This window comes from Tetrao urogallus (assembly GCF_951394365.1).
Source record: "Tetrao urogallus genome assembly, chromosome: Z".
Lineage (NCBI taxonomy): Eukaryota > Metazoa > Chordata > Aves > Galliformes > Phasianidae > Tetrao > Tetrao urogallus.
The window spans coordinates 66,562,333-66,586,332 of record NC_136816.1 but is presented as its reverse complement, the minus strand read 5'-3'; the positions used below and the strand labels follow the sequence as shown (position 1 = coordinate 66,586,332).

General features: G+C 40.4%; 1 protein-coding gene across 1 annotated transcript in view; it reads left to right on the top strand.

Moving 5' to 3' along the window:
• The window catches only part of UNC13B (unc-13 homolog B), a gene marked incomplete at both ends in the record, with an annotated part of 204,421 nt that overhangs the window by 33,850 nt on the left and 146,571 nt on the right, over positions 1–24,000 (top strand). Inside the window, 2 exons of the mRNA XM_079548344.1 lie at positions 2,969–3,039; positions 5,405–5,462. Of these exons, the coding sequence (XP_079404470.1) occupies positions 2,969–3,039; positions 5,405–5,462 (129 nt within the window). The remainder of the gene's footprint in view (positions 1–2,968; positions 3,040–5,404; positions 5,463–24,000) is intronic.

Genomic DNA, 24,000 nt, shown 5'->3' with positions numbered 1-24,000 from the left:
ACCTTGCATAAGAAGCTGTTTTTCTAGAATAGCAGCAAACCTGTGCTAAAACACAGCTCAGTCTGTGAAAGAAGCACCTTGGATACGAGATGTAAGCAATAAACCCAAGACACACACAGTGCACCTTGTTGCCTGGGCATGCAACCAAACTGTGGCCTATGGGAAGGCCCTGGAATTTACTCTGAGACCACTGTAGCTTATTCGATGTTGATGGTAATCCATCACTTCATTACTCCTAGGTCTCTTTGCTCTAAATTGCAGGTTTCCACGATGGATGTTTTGGCTGTGACCTTTAGTCTCTCAGTTTGGGCTTTTCTTCATCATTTACAGATGTGATGCTGTCAAGGACAAAGTGCCATGGATTTTTCTTTAGTATTTAGATGACTTGAGATCCTTTTTGGAGTGTCTTGTTTGTTGCCTTTGCTTCGGCAACCTCTGATTAATGTCCCGTCGTGAAGTGCTCAGACAGCCCCGGCCAAATCACACGCTTTTATGACACCAATGTGGTGAGCGGCAAAATGGCGTTTATTGCAAGCAACACACTCTTCTTGTAGTTGTCCCTTATATCACAGTGCTACCAGTCACCCGTGTTACGGTTATCTGTGCCCAATAGACGTGTGGCATGTCTTGTCTTGTCATGTCTCATCATGGTATCTCATGAGTCAAGGAGCCCCCGCAGAGACTGATATCTATTACAGCCCCCGTTTCACGTATTCGCTAACCACGCAAGGAGCCCACACAGATTACGCCTGGTTACGCCTGATGACCTTGACAGCCCCCGCTTTACGTATTTCGTTGACTACATCTCTAACTTGCATATTTTGTTAACTACACTTGTCTTCTTAAATCTCATGTGCTCAGTTCAGTTAATTGCTGACCTCTTTCTAAATCCACCCTGTTTCAGATATCCTTTGAGCGTCATCCGTGCTTTGTGCAGAGTTCATCTGAATTACCTGTGCAACTGTGGTCTGCAACACTGATGATCAAAAGCAGTTATGCTTTTCTACAAATCCTGTAGTTGTGGGAGCCCCTCTCATATTTCTCCTACCTAGTTTTCTAATAGCATGTAACAACAAAGCGATGTAGTGTACATCAACCAAGAGCAACTGACTTTGTGTGTTATGCTTAAAATAAATTACTTTGGTCTCCCTGCAAGAAAGGAGAAACAGATTTTCTATTTTCTACTTCCTGTATTCTTGACACAGATACTAAGTTTCTAGTGCCCTAAAACTTTCCCAGGTAGGGCTTATTTTGTCCTTTTTCTCTGGGTGGTGTTCTGTTCAATAGAGGTGTTCCTCTTACAAAAGTGCAGGCATTTGTACATAACCCATTGAAATACCTAATTCTGAAATTTCGTATTCCATGAAATCTAAAAATGTTCCTTGTTGTTGTTGTTGTTGTTGAAAGTTGGTTGTGTTCCATTACACTGGCTGCTATTTTTGATGTTTTGAGGTTGTTAATTTCAGAAGAGGTTGAGAAGACACATCTAACTTCTCTTTAAGGAGAAACCAATACTTGATTCGTTCTGAAGGTGTTGTAAGTGTTGTAGTTTTTTGTTTATCTCAGTAGCAAGGGTGGATATAATTCTCAGTTATTTTTTAATCAGAACAATCTCAGCCGACTTCTCCAATTCTTGCCTACACATCTGTTGAGGCCACAGATGGGGTAAATTTCGTTGCAGGAAAGTAAACTTATTTAGAAGCCAAGATATTTACAGTTAACTGGGCACGAGTGTGAAGAGTTGCAAAAGATGGGAGAATTGATTGAAATGGCATTTATTTAAACATCATTTGTCAGTGTTTGGGACAGTGAGGCTTCTAGGGCTCGCGGTGTCTAGCTGGAGCAGTCTCTGCTGCTGCTCTACCATCCTGTGTGTGTTCTGAAGTTTCTGCACTTGTGTAGTTTTGGCATGGGTAGCTGAAATTCGGAAGTCATTTGCCTTTCCTGATGGTAGGACCAACTGATGCTGAAATGTGGCTTAATTTTTTTTTTTTTTTCCTTTTTCCAGTGATTTTTACATCCTTTTTCCTTCATCCCCAGGTAATTTATTAATTCACCTGGACTGAGGGCCTGAGTGATGCTTTTCTTTTAGAAGGTTATTTCCCTTGGTGTTGTGCTCCTCTTGCTCTATTCGTTAAACTCAGTTTGTACCTAACTTGCCTTTTGTTAAGCTCATCTGCATCTTCTAGGGTGTCCTCAGGGAGATGAAGTCTTGAGTGGCACAGTTCTGTGTTTCCTTCAAACCATTGGGACACTGTATTACTTCAGAGTGTGGAATAGAAAATAGTTGCCAAAATAAAGGTGGCAGTGCTTACTGTCTGCTGTCGGTCATTAACCTGCTAAATCTTCTACTAGATGAAAGGGTTGTTATTTCTCAGTTCCTAATGAACTGCATTGTGGTAAACAAACAAACTATGAGAGTGTGCTTCCATATGAATATGAGTGTCTTATAGCTGTTTGTTATCTCACAAAATCTAGCTTATCACCTGCAAAGGAAAACAAGACTCTTTTTTGGTATGCTTAATCCAAGTACATACGTACAATGTGCCATCTAAAGCAAGTCCTTGTGCTTTTGAGGTTATAAAAGCCTCCAGAAGAGTCACTTGATCTTGCAGTATGTTATTAAGCATGTAGCAAATGTATTATGATAAAATGGTTCTTTGTACTATGATTATTTGAATTAAATATGAATCGGTCTTGTTCTTTCCTACCTTTGTCCATAATGCATTTGGTTAATTGGTTTTAAACATGAAGGTAATGTATGCCTTGAACTGTGTTATTATTTGGAACATTTATTTTCCATCTGAGTGCTGATGTAGCTAATACAAAGCAGTTACATTGCTTCAAAATTGTGTGGGTTATTTATTTATTTAGTGTTGTTATCTTGGAATACTCTCCTTGTTGCTTCTGGTGATAAATGCAAACTTGACTGGCTAATAAGATGGTGCCTCATATTCTTTTGCTGTAGATATTCCTGAAGAGGAAGCCAGATATTGGACCAGAAAATTAAAACAAATAAATTCACTGGGAGGTGATGAGGTAAATATCTGAACTGAAGGGTGAATGTAGCTCTGAATGCACTATAACTTGCTTTTGTTCTTTATGTTGGATCCCTGTGATGGAGATAACTATTAAATTTTCATGTTAACAAGTTTTTTGTGAACTGTTTACAGAATGATTTCTCAGGTTTACTGTTATCATTAAGCAGGTAAACGTTTCTCCCCATGTTTCTCCCCACATAGTGAGAACTGCTCTGTTGTATCATGTTACATACAAAGCAAAGTTAACAGCATCATAGGATGGCTTGTGCTGGAAAGGTTATTAAAGCCCGCCCAGCCCCAACCCCTGCCGTGGGCTGATTGCCTTTTGAATTTTGATTGCCTGATTGAATTTTGAGGGTCTATTTGAGTTGGTAGAAAACTCAGTCTGTGATTTGGCCTGTCAGTGGTAACTGCTGTGGTGCTCCCCTGCTCCTCTGGTCTGTAACATGTCTGTGCCAGGTACTTCAGTGAAGCACAGGTGCCCTCTAGTGCTTCACTGAGCCTGTATATGCTGAAAGGTGTCCTGAGCATCGATGCTCCCCTTCCCTGGGGAGTGACCCATCTGCATGCTAAGTGTATGCGTTCATCAAATGCGAGGAACAAAATCATGTCTCTGTGCCATAGTGATCACAAGTTTATTATGGAAATTCCCCTTAATCAGTGAGAATGTTAAAAATGAGAAAACACTTGTCTGACGGTGACACAGATTGGTCATCGCTTTCTTGCATATTTCTTTAATTTGCAGTGACTGTTAGCTCTGTAACTTCCAGTGCCAGCGGCAGTATCTTTGGATATAACAACACTTGATTGATTTTTCTTCTGTGGATGTCAGTTTTATTTTGAACTTACCTACTTCAGTTCTGTAGCAAGGAATTCAGCAACTTAATTGTTTATAGCCTGAAGAAATAACTTGTTTGCTTTAACAAGTCCATTGTTGTGAAACCTGGGAACAGGTTTATTTATAGAGAAACAGAATGACCAATCCTTATTCACCCTCATTCGCCACTCGACCCTACAAACCTTTCTTTCTGCTTGGTTTTGGTCAATTTGGTGGTATTTCATACAGGAAATTTTTCTCTCTTCTGTGCATTAAGTTTAGCTACCTTTGTATGAGGCAGTGAATGAGCAGAGTGAAGTTGCAAAACAGTATTCATGATGCACGTTCATTCAGAGTTTGTATGGTGTCATAAAATGCTTTCCAATCACTATTCCTACAAGCAATGTTCTGTTTTCTTTTTGGAACTGCTGATAGCCATTGGGCTGATTCCTTAGAAAGGGTGAACTACTGCAGTTTTTTTTGAATCTGAGTATGCTCCTTGAGAAGCTTTTCCTGTCCTGCGCCACTGAAATTGCTCATCAACAGACCTTCTTTCACCACTTTGCCAAACAGTTACTGCTGTGAGACCCAGTACTTCTTTTCACAATTCTGAATAACTCATTGAGCTTGTACATTCTGAACAGCGCGGACCTGAAGATGGCCACAGCACAGTCTGCAGATTTTCATTCTCCATGTCATGAGCTACTCATTAATTCCTTGCCAGATCTATGGAGAGGCTGTCTGGCAGCCCTGTTTTTCAGAATCCAGAGCTGGTTGCAAAAGCTGACACTTCCTTTGTCTTTGGACCCTTTATTCTTGGCAAAGACTGTTCTCATTGTTTTGCCCAATTGTCCTCGTTTTCTCTTCTCTTTGTAATACAACATAGAGGAGAAAAACGAAATACAGCAACTTGCATTCCCGTAGGGAACACTTTGATGCAGTAACAAACAGCTTTGAAAAATCAAAGCTGGTTAATTGAAATATGCCTATGTTTTCAAATTTATTATTAAATGAGATTCAAAATTTTCTTCACTTCAGACATACAGTGGATCACAGAAGTGTTTGTATGTGCTGGGTAGGCAAACATTGTGCTCTTGGCCTTCTGGGCACACTAATTATCCAACCACTTCAATCTTCTAGTGCAGTATTGCTGTGAACATTTGTTTTTGAACTGCAGTGGAATGTATAAAAGATAAATGGGCTTTCGCTCAGTTCTGAGCTCCCTATAACAGTGACTCTGTAGGAACTGGATCTTTTAGATAGCTAATTTGAGCTCTATGGACTGAGAATAGGGCCTGTGCTTGTAGTAAAGCAGACTTTACCTTGACCAGACGTGTAGTTTTTTTAACATCTGGGTTGGGCATAGAAAGGAGAAGGCATCTGGAAGTAAGTTTTAGTGTGGATATTAAAGATAATACTTAGCACTTAAATCCTGATTGTTTTATCTGAAGTGTGGCATATATTATTCTGAAAACCGGTTCATAAAATTACCATTTGTTTTCTTAAGTGTTCCTTCTCTCTCTTTTTTGTTTTTTTTCTCCTTCAGTATTCCTTTCAGGAGGAGGTCCAGAAGAAACCGTTGCCCAGTGCTGCCTCCCAGTGTTGTAAGTTAGACTTCACTTTCTCCTCTTTTTTTTTTTCGTCTTCTTTCAGTGTACTTTGTTTGCTTGCCTGATTAGTTACTAAATGGTGGTACATCTGTGCTTTTTTAAAACATTCCTGATTTAAAAGCTAAAGTCTCTGAAGCAAAATCTTTTGTTAGTTGTGAAAAACTGTCCCTAAAAGTGTTGGCTTAATGATTCTGATGCTAGAAACTGAAATCATGTATTGAAGTATGTAACTTGCTTGTGTCTTCCTATGTTAGGAAAGCAAAGTGCACAAAGTCACGTAGATTTTCAGACCCCTTTTAATACCAGTGCAGACAAGAAAACTGGATGCTGAATTTTCTTCATATAATTGAGCAGTGCTGTGTTCTCTATAACATCTGTTGAATATTATTTTTATTACTTTGAAGTTTTAAGAGGAGAAAAATAAGTGGGTTTGGAAATCCTGCCAGTAGTGTGTTTAAAATGCACCTGAGGCTTTTTAACTTGATATTATTTATAATGCAATGTTGATGGATGATGAAGAGTATTTTACTAATTTCTGCTTCTCCCATCTTGCATTTTTTAGGCTTCTAAAATAATACAAACTGTATCTGGTGGTCTGCAAAATTAGATTTCTGAAACCCTGCTTTCAAAATATAATGGATGAAAGTTCAGTGATGTCTCTTATGAATGTAGCATCTACTTAGGCAGCACCATTAATAAAATTGAAGTTTGTAATTTAATTCTGTTATCCTCTGCTTAAAACTCTACAAGTTTTGCATATCGAACTCTGCTGTTATATGGCTATTTATCCATTAGCTTGATTGTAAGATCTCTGCAAAGCTGTTAACATTAGGAAAATCATAGACTCATAGAATCACCAAGGTTGGAAAAGACCTAAGAGATCATCCAGTCCAACCGTTCACCTGTTCCCAATAGCTCCCACTAAACCATGTCCCTCAGCACAACATCCAGCCTTTCCTTGAACACCCCCAGGCTCGGTGACTCCACCACCTCCTGGGCAGTCCATTCCAGTGCCTGATCACCCTTTCTGAAAAGTAATACTTCCTGATGTCCAGCCTGAATCTCCCCTGCCGTAGCTTGAAGCCATTCCCTCTGGTCCTATCACTAATGACACGAGAGAAGAGGCCGACCCCCAGCTCACTACAGCCTCCCTTCAGGAAGTTATAGAGAGCAATGAGGTTGCTCAATGAAATGTTAATTACTGTTTACTTTTTTTTTAGGGAGTGAGTAAAATTTGTTTTTATATGCTTTTTTTTATTTGTTTTTATGTGCTTTTAATATGTTGCTTTAAAACTGTTATGAAGAAAACATGAATGCTATCAGTTATCCAGGAGATTTGGAAGTGTTGTGCAGCTGCTGAATGCACAAAGCTGTATGAAAGCATGATAGCAGTCGTACTCCAGGTAGCACCAAATGTCTTTTTTTTTCCCCAAGAGTATTTAAAGAACAAAATTCTTTTTAGAATAAAGTCAGGTATGGAAGAACACAGTTGATTTGTAAAGAGTACAAATTAAGAAATGCTTTTGAAGAAAGTGAAATATTTGACTAAATCACAATAGCATAGTGTACAGAACTCTAGATGTCAGAAGGAGAACAGTCTGATACAAAGCATCTAAGTAAAGAGAATGCAGAAGTGACTTTCCTGTCTCTTATCCCTTGAACCTCACTGCAAGTCTGGTTTAGCAGGGTTTAGCTGTCTGTTCTAAATGTTGTGAAGCATAGGTAAGCTAGAAGGGATGCTGCTGGGTGGAGAAAGTAGCTGTGCCCTTTTCCATGGCGCGGTACTTTTACGTCCTCAAGCTGGTGTCCTTCCTGGAGGACCAGCTCACCTCTTGCAGCTCTAAAGAGCACAGCTACAGCTGACCTTTGTTTCCTGTTAATAGTCTGCATCTTGCTACAAAGCGACATTTTACAGTAATGAATTGAAGGACACTGATTTGAGCAATTAATATCACATAACAATGTAATCATCCATGGGATTAAAACGGTAATTAGAATGGCAGTGTTAAATATTAAAGAGCACCATGTGGCTAATGTATTTAAGAATTTCTTAGTGATTCAATAAAATTCGTGGCACTGCATGTACTTCTGCTTGTCTGCTGCTGGGGAGAATCTGACATCTATGAATATCTTGTTTGCGTGGTCAAATATGAAATAGTCATTTAATATAAAAGTACTTTGGGAAAAATGAGGTCTCTGCATTGCTCTGTGCAGAAGCATAGTCTTTCGGAACCTGAGAATTCAACGCAGAAGATGCATTGACTATGTCTCTGTATTGAAAACTGACCTTTGCATATGACGCAGTTGCTCAACCCCCTTTTTCATAGGAACAGAGTGGGTGTCCTTCCTGAACCTCTAATGCTCTGAGCACGGAATGTTCTTCCTTAACATGTGGGTAAATAATTGATAGATGTATTTTTAGATGTAATAAAAATATCCTAAAGAACATTTGTAAGACTTGTTCAATTTTCCACCATGATGTGCTCGATGAGATCTTATTGCTGCTGCTAGCAGGATGCGATCATCTGGACTGCAGGACTGCATAGATACGCAGAGATATAGAAGGAGCAAAAAACAACTAAGTATGAACAGTTCTTGAGCCATTAGAGTATTGCCCTGCAGAGCCTCACCACCATGACAGCCCTCCTTTGGGCGCTGTGTGACAGCTTTATGTCTGTACACTGTGGCACCCAGCCTGCACCCGGAGCTGGAGGTGAGGCTGCCCAGCACGGAGGGAACAACTCCTCCCCTCACTGGCTGGCAGTGCTGGGCCTGAGGCACACAGGGTACGGTCAGCCCTCTGAGCTGCAGGGCACACTGTTGACTCACATCCAACTCGCAGTCAACCAGAACCTCCAGATCCCGTTCTGTGGGGCTGCTCTCCAGTCTCTCTTCCCCCAGTCCAAATACAGCCAGGGCTATCCTGTCCCGCGTGTGGATGCCCCCACTTGGACTCTGTGCAGTTGGTGATTATCCAGCCCTCCAATTTATCAAAATCTCTCCACAAAGACTGTCACTCCTTCATGACAACATCAGCTCCTCCAAATTTAGTGTCACCTGCAGACTGTATACCTTTGAGAGCTGTATCCAAGTCATTGATGAAATCATGCAAGAGAACTGGTCCTAAAATGAACCCCTGCAGATCTCTGCTAGTGACAAGCCATCAACCTGAAATAACACTACTTACTAACCCTTTGAGCCTGACACGTCTGCTGATTGTTTGCCCATCACATTGTTTCACATTGTTTTTTCTTAGTTGTATGCTGAACGTTTTGTCTGGGAGGATACTTGCTGAAGTTCAGAAAGATTACCTCCACTGGCTTCCCATGTGGGGAATCTTAGCCTGCCTTGTTGGAGACAGTGCCTCTGGGACTCTTTTCTCTGAGTTAAGATATGTTCTCTGATGGAACTGCATTATTGTTTAGGGGGAGCACCTGCATGTGCTGCTGGTGTTATGCTTTGCCTGCCTGCAGCTGTCCAAAGGCTCCTCTGGATCTTTGTTCTAACTAGAGAAAATCCTGTTAAGTCCTGTTCTGCTCCTGCGTTCTCCATGCACATCAGGCCCCTTTCTCAAACCATCTGCTCATGGTTGTTTCCCTGCTTCCTTCCTGAACACAACATCTTGTGTTGCACTGACACCAGAGGAAGCAGAAAGATGGGACAGTGTGCAAGAGATGTTAGCTGCTTCTAAAAGCCGGCATCTCATCTCTGGGATGGCTTCTCAGTTTGGGTGGTGCCAGAATTGCTGCTGCCTTAACATGGTGTTGTGAGAAATCTCAGTCCAGACTAGGTCCTCTAGATTTTCCCAAGATTTTGGATCTTTCAATTTTGTCCTTAGAAAAATAAGACTCACAATTATTGATTTAATTCAGGATTTCTGCCTATTCTTAAGAGAAGCAGGTAGCTCTATTCTTGTACAGATAGTCTCTTCTAATTTAGCTAGGCGCTTCCTGTCTCTTCCTTCCTTACACTTGTTCATTTTATTTTTACCTTTCGGCTTCTGTCCATCTTTGAATATTTCTCCTGCCCTCCTCTTGCCCAGCAAGATTATATGCTACCACTTGGTTTAAATTCTGGTGATTCCAAACAATAAGCAAGGCACTGTAGTGCCAATGAATTCCATAATTCTAGACCCATAATTCTTGATTTCCAGATACTTCACTGTTGAACAACTGCAGCAACCTCATAAATGGCTTTTACCCATAGCCTGAAATTGAATGTGAATTAAAGCAAACTCTTATTGTCTGGAAATTCATTTTAAATGAAGCAAATGAAAAAAAAAAATGTTATTTGATTACTTACAGTTTATTGACTCAATAAATGTCTATTTATTTACTGTTGTGGGTATAGATTTATTTTCCTTGCATGCTCAACATCATTTCCAACAGTATGAAGCTCCATTATAATTCATACGTGAGTCACACTGTCAGTATTTTAGATGAAGCTCTGCTTTGAGCAGACAGCAGTCCAAATGATGAGAAAGGCAGAGGCAGCAGAGGATGAGAAAGGTACTCTGTATCCTTGGGGAGAATATTTGACTATCTTGGTTAATATAGCTACTGTAAATACCACCCTGTGCTTTTTTCAGACAGTTTACAGATCTGGTAGAGAGATAGTATGTTCAGTATGATTCTCAGAAAAGATAATCTACCTGCCACTGAATCAACCAGTTTTGCCTGTCCTATCATCTTTGTCTGGTAAACTTTCAGGGAATGCTTCATGTTCCATCTTCTGCGTAACTCATGTTACTGGACTCTGCGGTGCTTCCTGTTTATGTCTTTCTCTGTGCTTTTTTCTTCTTCTTTTTTTTTTTTTTGCTTGTTTGTTTATTTGTTTTTTGTTTGTTTTTAGAAGAAGATAAATTTGTTAATTGCCTCTGGATTGTGATTTGATGCAACAAGGAAAGAAGTAACTGCTCTGATTCATAGTCATGTCAGCAAAAACAACAGAAGCTACCCTATCCTTGACCTGCCAGCAGATCAGAGATAAATGAACAAGACAATATCTAGTGCAGGAGAATAAAAAAGAACCCTAAATACTATCTATCATATGTGTTTGTGTGTGTGTAGGCAGGAAAAAAAGTAGTGCAGCTTTGTTGATGATCATAATTCTAATGTCTTAAAAGCTGACAAAATGTTTTATGCACAGTACAGGAAAGAATAGGTGGTATTTCGGACCAAATCCATGCGTTGTGTTGATCCTTCTTTCCCGCTAATGTTGAAAGAAGTCCGTTTTTGCAAAATGTGTGAGGAGCATTTCCTGTTAGCATCTTCAGATTAACCGGTGTTTTTAAAGAGCCAAAAGCTATTTTTGAGAGTTTTGGTAACTATTGTCCACTAGTTCTCCTTTTAGGACCTCAAATTCCACTGATGTGCCGAGGTGGTTTATACATTCCTCCTCCTCAGCTGTCTTTAACAAGGAGATTAAGGTGCTTTCTATGGCATCGATGAGGAGCTTCATCTGCTTAAAATACTTTAAGAAAATCAACAAACCAACAAAAAAAAACCTTGAACAAGACAGTTTTCTCTTTTGCCCCTGCTCCTCTCCAGCCTGGTACATCCTCAGTGGTTTTATACTGTGATTATGGTTCTGTATTGTGGGAGCTAGCATCTTTTGTCCTTCAGTAGCCATTAATGTGGCAATGAATTGGAGCCATTGAAACCCATAGCTACAGTTTCAACATCACGGGTAGTACAGTTCTGACAAAGTTGTTAGCACAGTCCTCGGAGAGCTGTGATTCCAAGGAGTTTTGGCAAGGTAAAGTCTTGCTGAAAGGGCTCGTTAGACAGGACACACATTTCATCTTGCTTTCATAATGAAATCATAGGCATCTGGCCTTACCTGTGCATCATTCAAAAATGTCTTGTGCTGATGCTGAATCTTACCATTTGTTCTAATTGGAGCATACAGTGCTGCTTTCTACCAGTATTCAACTGGGTAAACAGCAGTGAATGTGCTGAAATGAAATCCTGGTAAGAGACCTTTTTACCTGTTAAGTAATATTGAAGGAAAAATCTAGACTAGGCTGTCAAGTCAGTGCATTATCAAAGTGATTTTAAACATGTCCCAGCTTAACCATTTTACTTGCTTATAGAGGTGTATATCTGTAATGCTGCAGTGGCAGGCATCGTAGTGTCATCAAGCTCTCCTTGTTGTAGAGACACTTGCTATATATATTCTCTATATTTAGATATGCTCTATATATTTTTGCAAGGTATTTTTCCTGAGGTTTCTAACCTGCTTCTGTGTTTAGAAATAGGAGAAGCTTGCAGCTACCTACAGCATCTGTAGACCAGGGCAGTATGACAGGAGTGCTGAAGATGTCAGCCTTCTCAAGGCTAGGTGACACTAATAAGCCTGCTGCAGTCAGTGCAAAGCCATTCTGTAGAAGAGCGAAACTACTGGCTGCAGTGCATGGTGCAGGAAGTAAGCCTTTCAGCAGTCCTCAGTTCAATGTAATTCAAAAGAGGACATGTTAATGACATTTTTTTTTTAATTAGGCTAGGCAAAGAATAACAATTTTTGTCTGTACGAATGAAACTACTGTATAAGCTGTTTTGTGGTAGTTCAGCTGATGTGCTGTGAAAGAGAGTTCCCTGACCTCTCTGCTTATGGGTGACTGACAGGTCCTGTTCCTCTTTGTTTAGGATAAATGCCATCTGAGTAACTACCTTTCTTGTGGCCTTGCAGTACTCAGTGCCTTGTTTGGCTAGAAGCATGATAGGTCTGCTCAAAGGAGAGCAGATTCAAGATCTTGTTCTAAAATGTCTGCCTCCGGTCTTCGGTGAAGGCTGCTACTTCTGGATAGAATATGTCTAAGGAAAAGTATTCAGTGCTTGAAAATTAAAAATACTGGCTATTTTAGAAGATTATAGTAACATGTTTGACCTGCTGCTAAATTCTTGAGGAGAGCAGATACGTGGCTTTACTGCTGATCCTGTAGATGTACTTAGTTGTTTTCTGAGAGAATGTGCAGTGTTCTGAAAGGTTCTGACAAGGAAGTGAAACCTTAATTTTCAAAAAAGTGCGAATGCTAAACCTCTTTCTGAAATGCTGGACACTGCTAAAAGTAACATATTTTTCTGTAAGTAAAAAAAAAAAGAGAAGGAGATGCTTTGTTAATCACTTAGGTTTCATTATTTGTTTAGTGCTTCTCTCGAATGCTTCTTTTTTTTTTTCTGAAGGGATTTTTTATGGATTCTGAAGCTTCGTTATTCACCCTTTAATGTCATGGAATTAACAGAAAATTAATCTGAAATTTATAAGCATTTGTTTTCTGAATTTAAAGGTATTAAGCTGATATGAAAATTATTGCTCAGCTTTGTAGTCAACCCACAGATGCTTCCTTGAATGCGTCCTTGAGCAGTGAGTCTTATACTGAAAGTCCAAGGTTGAAACTCGAGAAAAAGAAAGACACCAGATCTTTTCTCAGCAGCTGTGCAACATTATATTAATCTTTCCTTTATCCATATTGATAATGCTAGACAATAAATTGCAGTCTGAAGTTGCATTTCAAAGAGGAGTATAGAAAACTTTTGTTTGTTCTTTTATTTACTGCATCTCGTATGTATCTTATTTCACTTACATCAAGTAGTGGATGTGCCTAGAAACTAAAAAGACATGACAGATCTGTTAGGTATTAGAGCAGTGGAAGAAATGTTTTTTTTTCTTGGCTGAAATTAACGATTACTGCCCGGGTCTTTTGTCTGTAGTTATTGAGTTGCACAAGCTTGTAATAACTGTGGATACTCTTGGTGATTTGATGGTGATCCAAGCACTGCTTAAATTCTCAGTTCTGTGTTATTTTGTTTAGCTGTAGTAAAGCTGACTGGAAAGGCCATTTCATTTATTGAAATTAAAATACTCCAGAATTTCAACATAAATCAAGGACTCCATCTGGAGTATTGAGTTCTGGCCTGGGGTCCCCAGCACAAGAAAGATGTGGAGCTCTTGGAGTTGGTCCAGAGGAGGGCCACTAAGATGATCAGAGGGTTGGAGCACCTCTCCTATGAGGAAAGGTTGAGGGAACTGGGCTTGTTTAGCTTGGAGAAGAGAAGGCTCCAGAGAGACCTCAGTATGGCCTTCCAGTACTTGAAGGGAGCGTACAAATGGCTGTTTATGAGGGTGGACAGCGATAGGACAAGGGGGAATGGTTTTAAACTGAGACACGGGATGTTCGGGTGAGATATTAGGAGTAAGTTTATCACCCAGAGGGTGGTGAAGCACTGGAACAGGTTGCCCAAGGAGGTTGTGGATGCCCCATCCCTGGAGGCATTCAAGGCCAGGCTGGATGTGGCTCTGGGCAGCCTGGTCTGGTGGGTGGCAGGGGGTTGAAACTAGATGATCACTGTGATCCTTTTCAGTGCAGGCCATTCTATGATTCTACGATTCCACGACTAACTTGCAGTAAAGTGTGATTGAAAACAGGGAGTACTGAGCAGGTAGGAGAAGCTCCAACACTCCAGTGCTTGTCCTCATCCCTTCCAGCTACTAGCTCATTTCCCCCCTGTGCTTCCTAATCTCGTTTAGGGCAAAGGTTTTACTCCTCATTTGTGATGTTCCAAAACTGAGCTGGAAAATGTGATACCTGGTGTGGAAACCCTCTTGGTTATTCTGAAAACTTGATTTGGTTCTGAAAAGCTATTTTAGGCTTTTATTCATTGAAATGCTGCAATGTGCAATTTGGAAAGTAAATCGAATAATGTAATAAATTAAGTATGTACTTAATCTAAGATCTGTGCATACTTTGTGGAGGGTATTAGCCACGGGAAAAGGGTACACTAAAACTAGAAAGAAAAAATAACCAGGACCTGCCTAGCTCTGTTTGTATTCCATAAACAGTTATATCAGCACTGAGTTTACTGTAATTTCTGAAGCTCAGTTTGCTTTTATAAACATATTTAGACCCTCTCTGTCTTCACTCACTGTGGAATATAACAGGAGGATTAAACAATTTATCAGCATGACTGTAAGAAGTGGACGGCAGTAAATGGTAATGTTCTGATGGGCATGGTACAGCACAGCTGCTCTTAGAAGCTTGTAAACAGCAGCAAAACAAAATGGCATGCAGGAAATCAAATTAGACTGCATTAAAAACATGGAATATTCTACTTTTCTACAGTGTCCCTGCTGATCCAGGCTTGACAGTGTGAAGTGGAGAGGAGGAGTTCCTCCTTGAATAGTTGCATAATTGAGACACAGAGCGAGCATATGTTATGCACAGCTAGCTGTGGGAACTTAGATGTATTTTATAAAATGTGTTAATGACAAGAATGTTGTAGCATCCAAGGCACCAGGCTGCTGGCATCACTTAGTCCTTAATTGGAGGTTTATATGAAACCTCATTTTTCAGTACTGAAACCTGTGAATACAAAATACTGCGATAACTGAGTTTCAGTCTTGGTATCAAGGAGCTCACGTAATAAATAGTCTGATTTGTCTGTACCATCTATTCCACTGTTATTATATTTTATTTCTGTATGTTTTTTAGAATTACAGCTTTCTGTGCTCTATCTGTCTGGACTTCTTGGTAGTTTCAAATCAAGTTTTACAGGTTTAAATTTGTTCCCGAAAGTGATCTGGAAGTTACTTTTTTTTCTTCTCAGAATGAGGTTATGCTTTATGTTTTTTAATTTTTTATTTTTTTATGAAGCATAAAAGCAACTTGAAAAGGCTAAAAGAAGTTCTGTTTTCATTAACCTTCAAAATATCACGACTGTCAGCTCAGGTCTTCTGTGATTATGCTGAAGGACTGAGATACATACTGTTAGCTCCTGAATCTTAAATGAAGCAGCATATGTGTTGAATCTTTAATAAATTCATCTTTTATCCAGAATGTTAGATGCTGAAGTGAAGTGGGTGTTAGTAAAAACAAACAAAAGCAGAGTTTTGAGATTGTGGCAGGAATAATCCCTGAGTCTCCCTTAGTGCATCTCTTTCTGCTTACTCCTGCAGTATTTTCTTCCTAGTTCTTCTACAGTTACAGTGCATACGTATGTGTAACCCAGCTGCTCAATATGAAAGCACTTGGAGGATAAGGAGCTAGTTTCTGAAGGCAGCTTTCTTTCCCTTCCCCCTTTCCATCAGCTTGCCATCAATTGGCTATGTGTTATCAAAATAATAATCTCTGAAGTGCTTTTAAAAGTTTGTGCTGTTTTCATGCTGAGCATATGGAGCCTGATAACAGCAATGCAGGGAGATGAGCAGCTTCCTCAAGGGCATCACTGTCAGTCTGAGGACTTTTGCCTTCAGCAGGTTGTAATATTTCTGCTCTGAGGACAGACCTCAATTCTGAGGCTTGCTTTCAGTGCTTAGTGGTTCTCTTGTTATTGCTCTTCTTGCAGACCGTCACTCCTGCGAACCTTTCTTTTACACACTGTCTTCCAGAAATGCTTTTTGAGCATTCTTGGAGTTCTGAGACTTTTCTTGGAGTTGTAAGTTATGTGCATGCTGCCAAATTGCTCTGAGGTGTGGGGATGTTTGGTAGTTTGGTGGTTTGCCTTCATCATTGTCATCCTGAGATGTCACCCCGGGGTAACAATCTGGATATTGAAAAGCTATTAACTTGCCTACTGAATTGCTGTTCAACTTTAACATGTATTTGTTGTCATCCTTAACATGGAGAGATCTGCTTGCCGTTAGAGAACTTACACGTGATTATTTGCATCTGTGGAGTTGAGTTTTGTACCAGTGTAAGTCTAGCTAAGAAAGCAGTCTTCCTTACTGCTGATTTGCATGCATGAAGATAGTTTTTGTGCTATATCTACTGGTGTGGTGCTTTTACTGCTGAGTTACCTTTGCTCTGGAAAGAGGAAAGGTGAAACAGCTTTTGCTTCTTGAGTTATACAGTTTTAAACAAGACTAAAGATCTGGCTCTTACCTGAACTCTACTTTCTGGGATATTCTGCTTGTAATCGTGGTAATCTGTGTACCAGGGAGCAGTGCTTTACTGCTCTACCTGAGAAATATGTTGATAAGTATTTTGTCTGTTTATCTTAATGCATGATTTCTTAATCTTTAGTGTTCTGGAGAGTGAACAGTAAATCCCCAAACAAATCTAGCACCGTGTTTATAAAGAAAAAAAATCTTTGTCAAGGTTGTAATCTATAAGGCATTTTAAATACATGAAAATATGCTTGTGGCTTGCTCTTCTAAGTTTTTTTTTCCCATTCCATTTCTCTTCTGCCATTTGTGTCACATGCAGGCAACTGGAGTTATTTCGGATGGGGAGAGCAGCTGAGTACGTAACAGTTCAATTTCTTTCAAGTTTCTTGATTCTGTAGTGATGCAGCATGCTCCAGGGTGAGGAAAGTGGGAATATTCATGCATATAGAAAATCTGTTCACTTTCACTGAATTGAATCTTCATATCTTCATGTTTGTGTGGATGGCTGTATGTTTGTTTTTTTGTTTTGCTTTTTTTCTCCCACCGTTTAGCTTTGTTTTGGCTGAGTTGCTTGTGCTTTTTCTGAAATTTGAGAAGACAGAATTGGAATATTCCTCTTTTCCTGTAAGGATGATTCCAGTTTTCTTCTTGGATGTGTTTTCTGTGTTAATCTTCATACTCACGGAAGCTTACGTCCATGTTCAGAGTAGCTGAAAATTGCAAGTGAATCCATAGTGGTTGTTTTAGTAAGATGCGAAGAAACATTGGAAGCAATCAAAGAAATTCTAGAGACTACAGACAGGACCAAATCTGAACATGGGGATGGTTGGCAAACATCAGTGAGACAGAAGGCTTGTAGGTATTGTAGTGAGTTCAAGCTCAATGAGGTGGTGTCATGGCAAAAGCGACAGCGCTTTGCTTCAATTGGTGCTCATCAGCCCTAAAAAGGTAAATGTTAATACCACTGCTGTCTGTGATCTGTAGGGCACCTGAAGACTGCTGGATGTGACAGCTTTTGCAGAGGTCTCACAGTTCCAAGTTTTTATTAATTTGCCCAGAAATCATGCATGAAATATGTTTACTTTCTGGAATTCCCACAGATTGCAACAGGCAGTGCTTCTGCTTAAGCTACACTGCATGGCTTCTACTGCCTGTAGGATCTGCAAGGATTGATCCATTGGTAATGAAATGAAGGTGTCTGTTCCTTGTGTCAAAACAAACAATGAGGGTGTTGCTGAGGGGAGCATGCAAAGCACAGTGATTGCAGCCACTGCCTGCAGGAAGGTAATGCTGCCTGATGCTTTTCTGTTTTTGACATAAAGGAATTTGAGGACACTCCTACTACAGTCCAGTGTTTTAAATCTGATGCCCAGTTACTCACAGTGAATTTCAATAATTGTATTTTTTTCTTCAGGTCTGTACTCAGCTAAGAAGGGAAAAATCATGCATCTGTTCTTGTGCATTTCTGAAGCCTTCCACTGCTGACTTCCCACTTTCTCTTCTCTCAACATTTTTGTCCTCCTTGGTTTCCTGTCTGTGATCAAGCCTTAAATTCTTTAAGCATCAGCAGCAGTGAATGACTGGTTCATTTTGTCAGTCTTGGGTGTCTCTGTTGTGTGGGGTAGTTCGCAGATGTGTGATAACTGAGAATTAACAAAACTTTTGTTTAGTACTAAAACAAAAAATATTGCTTCCTCACATAGCCTTCTTTTCTCAGTGTTATGTGTTTGGCAGAAATGGGAATATTTAAGCATTGGTATGATTCAGGAATGCAGAGGAATAGAATATTCTATATATTCTATGCAGGGTGCATAGAATATTTTGCCTTTTTCTCTGGCAAGTTGATGTAGCTTTTATTTCTAGTATCTTTTTTCTTTCTTTTTTAAAAAGGAACTTGTACTTCCCCCTCCCACCCTCCTTTTCATCCTTGCTCTGCTGTCCTCTCTGAAATCACGTTAGCATCCTTTTAGAGAGGCTTGGATCAACATTTGTGATGTTTCCAAGCCAAATACATTAGCTCAGCATTGCCAGGAAAAATATACTTACAGCTGTAAATTTACAAGTGGGAAGAAAGCAGCAAAAACAGCTTGTTAGTAGCTGGAAGATGTTCTTCTAAGTGAAAACTTCTTGTAAGAAATGCACTGCAGTCCAAAGCCGTGCTAACTGGATAGAGGGCATTTTGACAAAGGGACACCTTGTGCTGTTGACTTGGCTTCATTATAAGAAAGGTAAAGAAATGAAGAAGTAGGACAGGTGTCCAGGGTACTCTTTGCACTTTGGAATGTTGGAGTATCAGTCCAGTTCTTGACTGATAAGTGTTTCAGCAGCAGAATGTGTTTATAAATGGAAAGAAGATCCACAAAATGTGGAAAAAGGGCCTGTCCACTTGCAAAGAATATAGGAATTGTCGTCAGGGACTGTAGGGATGCAATGAAAAAGGCTAAGGCTTGGAATTTTATCTGTCAAAGGAGGTAAAGGATAACAAGAAAGTTTTTTTTAAGTATGTCCAGTAAAAGGAAAATTAGTGAAAATGTGCATGCACTGCTAAATCAGGTTAGTGCCCTGGTAGCAGGAGAGAATGAGAAGGTGGAGGCAATGAACCACATTCTTTGCTTCAGTCTTTACTACAAAGGCTGCCCCTTTGGGAATCCTGGAACCTGGAATCCAGGATCCTGGAAGTAAGAGAGAGGGTTTGAGGAATGGAAGACCTCCCTCCAGATGAGCAGCAGAGGCTGCTTCATCAATGTGAACAAATCCACGGGCTTGATGAGGTGCATCCACATGCGCTGAGGGAGCTGACAGAAGTGATTGCTGATCCTCTCTATCATCCTTGAAAGATGTCTCGGAGAATGAAAGAGGTACCTGAGAACTCAAGGAAAGCCAGTGTCGCTCCAACCTTCAGAAATGGCAAGAGGGAGAAGCTAGGAAACTACGGACAAGTCGGCCCTGACCTCTGTCCTGGGAAGGTGATGGAACAGCTTGTTCTGTAAGCTATTTCCAAGGAGCTGAAGGAGATGAAGGTTGTCAAGAGTAGTCAGTATGGATTCACTAAGGGGAAATCATGATCGACCAATCTGGTAGCCTTCTATGATATCATCACTGGATGGGTAGATGAGGCTCTCCTCATCTCAGCGGTGGATACTGTGTTCCATGACTTCAGCAAGGCTTTTGACAGTGTCTCCCACAGCATCCTTTGTAATGAAGCTTAGAAAATGTGGGATAGATGAGTGGATGTTGAGGTGGGTTAAGAACTGTCTTACTGGCAGAGCTCAGAGAGTAGTGATCAGTGGCACAGTGTCTAGATGGAGGTCTGTAACTAGAGATGTTCCCCAGGGTTTAGTGCTGGGTCCTGTCTTCTTCATCAGTGACCTGGATGAAGGGATAAAGTCCACCCTCAGCAAGTTTGCTGATGGAATGAAGCTGGGAGGGGTGGCTGACACACTGGAAGGCTGTGCTGCCATTCAGTGGGACCTTGACAGACTGGAGAGTTGGGTGGAGAGAAAGTTTATGAGGTTCAACAAAAGCAATTGTAGAGTCATGCATTTGGAGAGCAATAACCACATAAGGCTGAGGGACCTTCCTCTTTTGCCCTGGTGAGGCCATCTTTGCAACACTGAATCCACTTTCGGGCTCTCCAGTTTTAAAAAAAAACAAACAGAGATCTCCTAGAAGTAGTCCAGCAGAGGGCTATAAGATGATAAAGCCCCTGAAATGTGTCCCTTATGAGGAAAGGCTGAGTAACCTGGGTCTGTACAGCCTGGAGAAAAGAAGACTGAGAATGGATCTGATCAATGTCTGTAAATATCTAAAGTGCAGGAGGCAACTGAACAAGGCTAGACTATTCTCAGTGCTGTGTAGTGATAGGACAAAAAGCAATGGCCAAAAAGCTTAAACATAGGAAGCTTCACACAAATATGCAGAAGAACTTTACTATGACAATGCTCAGAGAGGTTGTGGGGTCTCTTTCGTTGGAGATAATAAAGATGCATCTGGACTCCTATTGTGGGAAACCTGCTTTAGTGAGGGAGTTGAACTTGTTAATCTCTAGAGATCCCTTCCAACCCTGACAATTCTGCAATTCTGAAAATGGAAAAACAGGATTCTGAAAGCCCTCTGTCTGAAATCTGAATGTTTCTAACTTAGTGTCTTAAAATTATTCATGTTTTTCATGAATTTTAAGTGCTGAGGATGATAAGGTAGACTAATGACCTCCAAAGTTGCACTTAAGTCATTTCTGAAAATCTTTTTGAATTTTTAGCTTGCAGAGCCATAAAAGAGCCTCAGAAACACGACCTTGTGTCCTTTTGTGATTTCTGCTTCCCTGGGCTTCCATTACTTTAGTAATCCTCTTCAATGCATTTGAATTACCAGATTTCTGAAAGGCCACATGGTTGTTAGAGGAAACAGTAGAATGTTGGGTTCTGAGACTTGATTAAAGCAGGAGATTGTTAGACGCTTTTGTGAAAACAATTAAATGGAGGCAGAATGGGGAAGATGAGATGCGAAAGCCTTGGTGTGATACTGACAGATCACCTCTGGACTTGGACTGCAAGTCATGCATTCCCGTCTGTAAATTTTCGTCTCTGTTACCCTGGTCTTACAAAGATAGACAAAAGCTGTGAGAAGCTCAGTGACTTGTTTTGGAAAAGTAGCTGGGTTTGGGGGACACAGAGCCTTGCATGAACCTCCTTCTTTCTGAGTACTTGAGCATGATGTTTTTATTGAAATTTTTACTCAGGCTTATGTGATGGGTCCAGCTGATGTGACAGGACTGCTTAAAGTGGTTCTGTGGCCAGGGTATTAAAGCTATTGTATACAAACCTGCAGCAGTGATGTAGTAACTTCTTGAGGCAGAAGAGTGGAGGATTAATAAGGTGTATAGAATACAGTTTGCTTCAGAGAGGAGGGTTCTCTGGACACACATTGTTGTCCCCTTTTAGTTGTTTTCCATGCTGTTTGTAATATCCTTCTGTGTGGTGTCACTGTCAGATAGTTTTCTTCTTACAGTCTGTATATGCATGAATATTCAATTACTATCCGTGAACAGCATGCCTCTACCCTGCCCTTCAGCCTTACCCCCCACCCTTTCAGCGGTGGGTCCAGTGACTGTGAATTTGTTTTCATCCCTTCAGTGCTCTTTTGGACATGCAGAATTTCTCAAAGTGGGTTAAAATAACTACTAACTTTGTTTTTGTCTGGTTATGAATTAACTGATTGTCATAGACTGTGGTTAAGCTACAATTTTTCCAATGGAAAACTTGATGTATCATCTATTAGATGACAGTGCTTGAACTTAACTCATCATGTGTTGTGTTTTGTGATAGAAATTTTGCTGAAAAATGGATGTAAGGCCCGATACCCATCTTTTGAAGGGATGCAATATACATAAAGCTGCCTCTGCAGGTTTTTGTCAGTCTCTTGTTTAAATAAAGTATATGTCAGGTGTGTTAACAAATGGGATTATCGCCATGTACAGATACTTCAGAGCATACTTTCTTGCAGAGAGCATGTATGCTAAAAGTGAGGTGTGGTCCAGATTTCGGTGTTCTTAATCAGGATAAGCAAAGTCTTCATTTGTGAACATTTAGATTAAATAAAGTGAGATTGCTTGTAAGGTAGATGCAGCTTAGTGTGAATATGTTTCTGGGATTGGACCTTATTAATCAGTTATTGCTGAGGATTTCTGCCTAGTATGTAGCACCATTAACAGTTACAGATATTGTGGATGCAAGGAATGTGCATCAGAAGCCCATGTGTTCCTGTCTCATTGATGTTATGGCACCTGGAGCCTTGCATCCTTTAAACTTGTCATCATGGACACGTTTTGTGTGATGACCTCTAAGACACTTCCTTACACCACACACCAGTTGGCATCAAGAGAAATACTGTTGCTAGCTTTAATAGCCATGCATGATACAACCGTTTGATTAACATTTAAGTTGATCAGCTGTTTTTAGGTGTTGCTTAGACAGTGTGGTTCATATGGCAAATCTGTTGAGACACAACGTGAATTGCCCTTCCTATAGAAAAGGAGCAGTAAGAACATCAGTCAGGGACAGTTTTCCAGTGGAGGGGGCAATTCTTCCTGCTGTGTGTTGTTTCTATGACTAGTGGAAGACTAGCCAGTACTGTGGCTTTACAGTCACTTCAAAGTGATGTAAGCATTAGGTCTTACAGGAAAGTAATCTAGCTGCCATACAACAGTCATCCAGTGTGATGCCCTGCCATTTTCCTTGTACTGTCCCAGTGGGAATTGGGTTAAGAAGCTGGCCTAGGCTGGCAACCAGCCCCCTGCCACAGTTCAAAATGGCTTTGGCAAATTCAGGTCTCTGACCATGCTTGCTGCCTGAGGAGGCTAGAGCCAGCACAGGACATGGAGTGAAGCTATGGTCAACACATGGTGTTTCCAAGCACCTCACACACACAGAAAAACAGTGAGACAATTGGTTAGCATTAGTTAGTTACATTACAACAGTAGTGCAGAAGTAGGATGTAATGATTTGTTAACAAGTCCAGTTAGTGCTTCTGGTATAGTCTGGCCAGGGAATTTGAAATTCCCTGAACCCCATCAGCTGGTCTGAGCTGATGGAATTTGGAATTCCTTGAGCCCGTCAGCTCATCCAGAGAAGCCGTGCTCTGCTTCCTGCTGGTCTGCCAAATAGCCACGATCATGTGAGTGTTATCAAACCCTGATAATAATTTTAGTCCATTATTAGCAAATTGCTGGATTTATGTCATTTCAATCCAGCTAATAGTGCTACTGATTTGTACTTGCTACTGTACTGTTGTGGTGAGATAGTTTATTGCTAAAGCTATTGGTCTGGTGTGTGTTACCATATCCCAGACTTACAACAGTGGGTCTTAAGTCTCTGCAAGAGCTTACATTGGTGATGTGGCTGCATCTGGAAGAGCTTTGAATCATACCAGAGTTAGCTGGGTTTTACTTGAAATGTGATTTGTATCTGATGGGGAAGAAGAAACTATCAGGGCAGCAAAGTGGGAAAACTTGCAAGAGTGTTTCTGTCCCAACATAAGTAATTCCAAGACACGAGACAGTAATGACTCAAGCGTTCAGCTGTGACACTGTTCATCCAGCTCGTTAGCCTTCTGAGGGTAGGTGTGCCTCGTCATCCATCAGCCCTTTCTCCATGACTGAACATGTGATGATGGGTTTGCCACTCTGGCATATTAAATCATTTCTGTCTAACACATCTTCAGTGTTTTCTTCCAAGCACTGAGCTGTGCTAAAACTGATGGACATTACACTTTTAATAAGACTAAATAAAACAACAGGTAGTTGCTATTCATTTTTAATCAGTTGACAAGAGACTGACAAGAACTGTGCAGCACTTAAGCTGCTGAAATACTGGAAGCTGATTTCTGTTTTCAAGGTGGACAATCTAATTGAACTGATGGTAGTTAAGAGCGTAGAGCCAGGCTTTTCGAGCCATTTGTAAATTGCAAACATGTTTTCTACTGAGGTTGTTTTCTATTTTTCCATCCACTTTAGGGCATTGTAATCTTGATGTAACCTTGCTCAACTGGGAAGGTGCAGAAAATACCACTAAGAAAAAACATTACCTTGGATTAAAAACAATGGAAATTGAATTAGAGAGGTGGGAAGCATGGGTGGAAGAAAAAGTTTAAG